Source organism: Babylonia areolata, chromosome 7, assembly GCF_041734735.1.
Source record: "Babylonia areolata isolate BAREFJ2019XMU chromosome 7, ASM4173473v1, whole genome shotgun sequence".
NCBI lineage: Eukaryota > Metazoa > Mollusca > Gastropoda > Neogastropoda > Buccinidae > Babylonia > Babylonia areolata.
Genome location: NC_134882.1, coordinates 11,419,750 through 11,427,517, shown reverse-complemented (window position 1 = coordinate 11,427,517; position 7,768 = coordinate 11,419,750). Strand labels below are relative to the sequence as shown.

General features: G+C 45.6%; 1 protein-coding gene across 1 annotated transcript in view; it reads right to left on the bottom strand.

The window, feature by feature from the left end:
• Positions 1–639: 639 nt before the first annotated feature.
• The window catches only part of LOC143284333 (protocadherin-1-like), an 89,695-nt gene continuing 82,566 nt past the window's right edge, over positions 640–7,768 (bottom strand). The window contains exons 14-22 of the mRNA XM_076591043.1: positions 6,895–7,056; positions 6,102–6,397; positions 5,249–5,445; positions 4,411–4,637; positions 3,389–3,544; positions 2,536–2,671; positions 1,436–1,727; positions 1,029–1,336; positions 640–962 (exon numbers count right to left, since the gene is read on the bottom strand). Coding sequence (XP_076447158.1) covers positions 640–962; positions 1,029–1,336; positions 1,436–1,727; positions 2,536–2,671; positions 3,389–3,544; positions 4,411–4,637; positions 5,249–5,445; positions 6,102–6,397; positions 6,895–7,056 — 2,097 coding nt within the window. The remainder of the gene's footprint in view (positions 963–1,028; positions 1,337–1,435; positions 1,728–2,535; positions 2,672–3,388; positions 3,545–4,410; positions 4,638–5,248; positions 5,446–6,101; positions 6,398–6,894; positions 7,057–7,768) is intronic.

Sequence of the window (7,768 nt, the reverse complement as noted above, 5' to 3'; positions counted from 1 at the left end):
AACAAGATCCAGTCACATTGGCTTGCTAGTCTTCTCGGGAAGCAACGGGAATAAAACTGATTTACCCTGAATTTAAAGTCTCAAAACGACGGTTCTCTCTTCCACTCTCCTCTAAAGTATCTATTCACAAACGGCGAACAATGTCTGGCCAGAACAAGTACTGTCAAACCCGAGGCGTTCAAAATGAAACGGTGGTGATGTTCAACAAAGCATATGTTGTCTCTGAAAAAAAAACAGTCGACAACAGGTTCTGAGACTTGGTCGCTGTACAGTCAGTCATACAGCAATTCATCTTTGAACGGAGGTTGACGAAACAGGTCCTTCTTGCTGACGTGGGGTTTTATCCGGATATGTTTCGGTACTTGGTTGGTCGCATCTCCGACAACGAAACTACAGCACAGTCTGTGAAGTGATAGCCAAGACCGTTAAGCAGTACCAAAAAAACAAAAGCGTCAGCCACGCAGGTACATACAGTGATGTAAGTAAATCCTGACAGCAGATCCGAACTTTGGACCAACGCTGATGGCAGTTTTAGTTTTTGGCCACCGGATAGAAAAAAAAATGTCAAGTCGCTGAATGATCACCAACGACCCCAAAAAATCACACACACAAAAAAACAACAACCACAGTATTTGTCCGTTACAGTTCTGACGACCTTCTGTTTCTGTAGGAGTCCTCGCTGCTCCTGCTGGTGTTGGTGGTGGTGGTGGTGGTGGTGGACAGCCCGGGCACGAAGTTCAAGGCACTACGCTCTGACACTTCAGCCTCCCTCCCCTCCTCCTCCTCCCTCTCCTCCAGCAGGGTCGGGTACTGGGGCAGGAGGTAGTCGTTCTCCGTGGCCTCCAGCTCACTGCCCTGATGAGTGTCATCGCCACTGTCCAGGTCACTGTAAGCGTTCACATAGTCCGTGGCCCCACGACCCACGGCGGCCGACATCCCCAGGTTGTTCCGGCTCCGGAACTCTGATGCCGTCGGTACTGCGTGGGGGTAAGGGGAGGGGGAGGAGGAGATGGAGGAGGAGGACGTGCCTATGTGGGTGGAGGGGGGAGCGGTGATGAAGGTGGATCCTGTGTAGATCCTCCCCGTTCTGCTGGCGGGGTGGTCCGGCCCGGTCCCGTAGTGGCTCCCGCCCTGAGACTCGTGTCTGGGGATGGAGGAGGAGGAGGACGAGGAGCCCAGCCCCAGCGAAGGGAGGAAACCGTAGCGGGCGTTGTCAGCCCCTGGAGTGATGGACCTCCTCAAGGCGCTTAGGCAGCTCCGTCTGCCCTCGTCCGAGCTGGAGGATGGCGGGTGGTGGGGGTGAGGGTGGTGGTGGTGGTCCCCGCCATCGTAGTAGCTGGAGGAGGGGTGGGGGCGGAAGGTGTTGTTGTTGGTGGTGGCGGTGGTTGTGATGGGGGTGGGGGTTGGGGAGGAGCAGGCGGTGCCGGGCACGGACTGCAGACTGAAGGTGTGGTGGGACTGGAAGGGGGGGAACTTGGGGGTGAGGGGGAGGGGGCTGGCCCGCGCCATGCTGGGGTTGGTGTTGTTGTTGTTGGTGGTGGTGCCGGAGACAGAGCCTCGCTGGTGGCGCTTGAGGGTGTCGCTGTCCGAGTCGAAGCGGAAGCTGCAAGGGGACTCCCCGCGGAAGGTGGTGAAGCTGAGCTCGGGGTCACGTGACCGGAAGGAGGGGTTGTTGTTGTTGGGGCCTTTGGTAGACAGCGGGGAGGACGTGGCGGGAAGCTTGGCCACTGAAACAGTCACCGCACCTGGCTTTGAGGCATCCTGTTGTGTGCAAAGAACTTTTTTTTTTCCTTTTTCTTTAGAGCTCTGAACTGTAGTGAAGTGCGCGATATAAATGTTTCAGTATTATTGATATCATCATTAGAGGCATCCTCTTCCCTGTAGCTTGCAGAAATACAGTTGTGCTCAGAGCTTTAAACTGTGGTAAAGAAGTGCGCTACATAAGTGTTTGAGCATTGTGATTATGATTATCATCAATGAAGGCATCCCGTTCCCTGTACCAGAACGGTACTGTTTTGCATAGAGATTTTATAGCTCCAAACTGTAGTCAAAAAGTGCGTCACATAAATGTTTGATGATGATGATGATGATGATGATGATGATGTCATCCATCTCCTAATTGTCAGGGAACCCCTCGCGGTCCTCTTTTTAAGGGAGACAATACGTTCTGGACAGGGTTGCAAAAAGCCATTTCAGCAGCGCTAGTTTTTTTGTTTTTTTTTCCAGCGTTCCTAAGTCTATGCTAATACCAAAGGATTGAGACGATTCTCAACGCTAAACCAACGTTGCGCTCCTTGTGCAACCCTACCCAGCCCTGGCTCAGATTCTATAATATTCTATAACTAAACGTTCTATTTCAATATTCACTTGTGTAAACTGATGCAGCCTGTGTTTGCCCTCTTCAGTTTTGGGGCCTTGCCCTGATCCGAATAAAAACTTTTCGCTATTTCGCATAGAACGTCTGTACTCTTTTTTTTGGGGTGGTGGTGGTTAACTTCCGATACATTGCTAGCTATTTATCCATGGTGCCCCTACCTTTTTCTTTCTGTCCAGCGTTGTTGACGTCAAACTCCGAGCCTCCCCTGCCACTGTCGCTGGTGCTCTGGTAGGACAGCTCGCTCAGGCTGAGGGTGTCATCTGCTCGTTTCTCCTCGTCCATCGTGTCCACGGACTGTGACACACACAGACAGTCATGTTGTTTAATCAGTTAAGACGTGCTGGTATGATGAAGGAATGTTTGACATACCACGAATGATGAATTCATGTTTAAGACATACTGGGATGACCAATGAATGCTTTAAACATATCGAAATGACGAACTAATGAATGAATATTTCAGACGATACGTTGAGATGATTATCAGTTTGTGTCCCATTTACAAAACTGCCAACACGGGTGCAATGAAGTCGCAGCACTGTAGGCAAAAGGGGAAAGACTGTGATTCACTCATTTCATTTCTTAGTTGCTGCGTGGAGTTGTTCCCCTTGCATATATGAGCATCGTGTTTCTCTCGCGTGTTTTGCGCCTCTCGAGTTGTTGCTTTTTTTTTTTTTTTTTTTTAATAGAATATATTCTTATACGTCTGCTATAGTTTTCACTTAACTGCTGAAAGAAACCTGCTGTACTCAGAATGTCTTAAAACAGTCTACAGTTCATGGTATCATAACTACTGAATACTTTTCTCCACGTGTACAATTACAAATAACTGAGAACTACTTCCACGTACATCTGGAAAGCATTTTACCAAAAGTTGGAAAGTGTTGTTTTTTTTCTTAAATGAATAAAAACAACAACAAAAACCGATCCAACTCATCAACTGCTTCCTATTTGACCGCCAGGTGTTTATTTTTTATTTTTATTTTTTTTCTCCCAAGAGAAAGTAACTCACATTTCTTTGCAGTGAGTTTTGCCGGAAGCTGGAGTTGAGGACCCCTTCCAGAGAGCGAAAGGTGGAGAAGCGGCTGTTGTCTGTGGGCTCGTTCTCCTCGTCAGGGCAAGGGTCTTCAGTGCGGTGAAACATACCGTTGCGGGAGATTTCAATGATCTGCAAATGAAAGCAAAACAAATACGTGTTGTTACATCCATAAAATGCATGCCACTGTCACTGAATAAAATGAAGTTAACAGTTCTCTTGATTATTTTGAAATAATGTCATTGTCCCGAGTTTCGATCAAAGAAGAAGAGGAAGAAGAAGAAAGAGCAAATAGGGAAAAGGATATGTCACAAAACAAAGAAGACAGAGACGACGAAGAAGAAGATAAGAGGACTAAGAAGCAAATGAAGATGGTAACGCTGAAACAGATTATGAAGACAAAGAAGAAAGCTTGTAAAAAAAAAGAAAAAAAAAGAGGATAGTTTCAGTTTCAAGGAGGTGTCAGTCAAAGCGTGCGGACTGAACTGTATTATGCTACACCTGCATACAAAAAAAAAAAAAAAAATCAAAAAAAATCGCAGACTTATGCACAAAACCTATCATACTGGTCAAGCCCTGAGTACCTACCCTAGATGTGTGTAAAACAATGATAATAATAATACTAACATGCATTTATATTGCGAATATGAAATGATATATACAAAATTAAATAAAATCAAAAACAGACAAATAAGAATAATAATAATGGATACTTATATAGCACACTATCCAGAAATCTGCTCTAGGTGCTTTACAAAAAAGCTTTGTTAACATAAAACATTACATCTATGTTACATACACACACCAAAATATGACCACACACACACACGCACACACACACACACACACACACACACACACTGCGTACATACGTTTTAACAATACATGTGTATCTAACAGCTACCCTAACACATACGCACACATAGGCAGGCACAAGAACAACGACAACAACAAAGACCAGCAACAACAACAACAACACCAACAACACCATCACCCACCTCAGGCGGCCCATCGGGGTCAGTGAAGTTGCTGTGAGGGGGCATGATGACGTAAGGGTTGGTGGTGCGCAGGCTGCTGACGTCAGTGCCCAGCCCCACCCCTCCCCTCCCCAGGGACCCGAATCCGCTGCCGTCCAAGGACTGCTCGGGCACCGGTTTGTTGAGCCCCCCTCCGTTACCGCCAAAGGCCGGGGACTCGCACACTCCAGGAGCGATGTAGTAGCCACCTGAAAAAAAAAAAAAAAATGAGGGCAGGATTAGGAAACAGTAAAGAGTGGTGGTAACTCTCTCCAATTCACAAGGTTCACAAGGATTAGGAGTTTTCAACTTGATTTCAAATTATTTCTAGCTGTTTTTTTTTTGTTTGTTTGCTCACAGTGTGTGTGTGTGTGTGTGTGTGTGTGTGTGTGTGTGTGTGTGTCCCCAGGATGATTGATTTTAATATAAGGGACAAAGACAGTGATGCTATTGGGTTTATGTGAAAACTGTTAGCAAACTGGGGAAACAAAAGCAATGTGGCGAGGGAGGGAAGAGAAACAGGAGGAGGGCACTGAGAGAGAGAGAGAGACAGAGAGAGACAGAGAGAGAGAGAGACAGAGACAGAGACAGAGACAGAGAGACAAACAGACACACAGACAGACGCTTCCTTGTCTCTTTTTACATTCTGCACACACACACACACACACACACACACACACACACACACTCAAACACAAGCTGACCCACAAACACACTCACAAACATCAACCTCAAGACACGCACAAGCGCCCAACCAAGGAAAACAAACTGCACAACCCCAAACGAAAAAAACCAAAACAAAACAAACAAAACCACCTACCCTGCAGTTTGGGAGGGGAAGGCTGCTGCCCACCACCGGAAGTTCCAGCAGCCTTCTTGCGGCGCGCCTCCTGGCGACGTATGCAAATGAGGGCGCTGACCACCACCACCGCCAACACCAGCACCACCCCCACCACCACCAAAACGGTCACCATGGCCCTGGAGGGAGCGGCGGCCTTGGCAAGGTCAAGGACGGTGCTGTCAAACAGAAAGCGGAGCGTGAAGAAGAAGAAGGGCATGAGGTTTCCATTAATTTAGGTCAGCGCCATCAACGGGATGATGATTAGTCAACCATTCGTTAGTTTCATTCTCATTATTATCACTATCCTTCTCATCATCATAAAATCGTTGTCGTCGCTGAAACTGTTCTTGTTGCTGTCACACACGCACATGTGCACGCACGCACGCACACACACACACACACACACACACACACACACTCCACTTTGTTTCTATCTTTTTGCAGATTCATCTACCGAACGATGATGTCTCCGTCTCCCTGTCTATTATTCTTTTAAATAATAAAACCCAACTCATAGTATCTTTTGTTGTTAAGCTGCTTGGGTTCACATCGTGGACTGCTTACATGTGCAGGTATAATTATTCAGTATCGTATTACCCGAGTGCTAAAACCTACCAGTCATTCATCCAAATCAATCAAATTCACCAATCTCTTTTCCCCCAACACTCCCAACACCCTATCCTCAACACTCTCTCCAACCCTTCTATCCCACCCCATACCCCCAAAATCTCATCCTCACCGACGTATCCTGACTCACCCACCCTCCAATACCCATCCATAAAAAATATTACCCCCCCCCACCCCACCCCCCCCAAAAAAAATCCCAACTCACCTGTTGTCGAAGTACACGTCCAGAAAGAGCAAGGTCTGGTTGGAGAGCTGAGGAGTGCCCTCGTCATGGGCGGCCACGCGCAGCACATACAGCCCCACCTGGCGGGAGCTCAGGTGCCTGTGCAGGTAGAGGTCGCCCGTGGTGGGGTCCATGCCGAAGATGCCCGACGAATCGTTGGCGGAGGCGGCTGAGTAGATGAGGGCGGCGTTCTGGCCCGCGTCCCGGTCTGTGGCCCGGATCTGGGTGATGGAGGTGCGCGGGGGGAAGGTGTGTGGGATGGAGAGGCTGTCGTTGATCTGTGCAGGGGAGGGAGGGAGGGAGGGAGAGAGAGAGAGAAGAAAAAAGGAATTAATGAGTTGTGTGAATCGAGAGAAGGTAAATGAGTGAATAAATGGTGTGAATCGAGAGAAAAAGAAAATGAACGAATAAATGGTTTGAATCGAGAGAAAGAAAATGAATGGATAAATATCGATGGAAGGAAAATGAATTATCAAAATTGTGTGAATCGAGAGAAGGAAAATGAATGAATGAATGAATGAATAAATGGTGTGGATCGAGAGAAAGAAAATGAATAAATAAATAAATAAATGAATAAGAAAATAAATGATAAATAAATAAATAAATAAACAGCATGACATATTTTCTAAATCTGTGGAGGGAGGGAAGGAGAGAAGGAAGGGAATGAAATGCACTAAAAAAATGGTATGAATCTGTTGTAAATCTGTGGAGAGAGAGAGAGAGAGAGAGAGAGAGAGAGAGAGAGGAACAGAAAAGAAAAGACTTCTTTCTCTACCTCAGTGGGGTAGACAAAGTAAGGGGTGTTGTCGTTCACGTCGTCCACGTGGATGGTAAGGGTGGTGGTGGAGGAGAGAGGGGGGCTCCCTCCATCTTTCGCCACCACGGGGAAATAGTAAATATCCTTCTTTTCTCTGTCCAGGGCACGGCTGGTCTTGACCTGTGTAAACACACACACACACACACATATATATATACATATGTATAAAGAATGATATTCATTACAAACACACAGAGAGAAATATAGATGTACAAAGAATGATAATCATCACATACACCCACACAAACAGAAATATAGATGTACAAAGAATGATAATCATCACACACACACACACACACATATTTATAGATGTATAAAGAATGATGACTATTACATACACACACACATAAATGTATAAAGAATGATGATTATAACATACACACACATATATCTTTATAATATTATAAAGAATGATGATTATTCAGAGGCATTTTGAGAAGCGCCCAAAGAAAAAAAACAACGTAAATAAGACATCTGATCAATATCTAACCTACACACACACATCAAATGAAGAATGACAGTTATTCAGGGGGAATTATATCTAATTCAATGTTCAAAAGATTACTTTTCTCGAATTATCTAATTTTTTCCTTCTCTTTCGTTGTTGTTGCTATTTTAAGAATTTTTATCAACAGCACTGCCGTGAATTTGTTCCCCTGATTCGATTTCACAAACAAATTATATGCTTTTTTTTTTTCTAAATAATTAATGAAAGTTTTTACGTGTTTATAATGAATGGATCAGGGCAGAGAGAGAGAGAGAGAGAGAGAGAGAGAGAGAGAGAGAGAGGGGTGAGGGCACACAGAGAGAAAATGTGTGCTAGGGGACATAA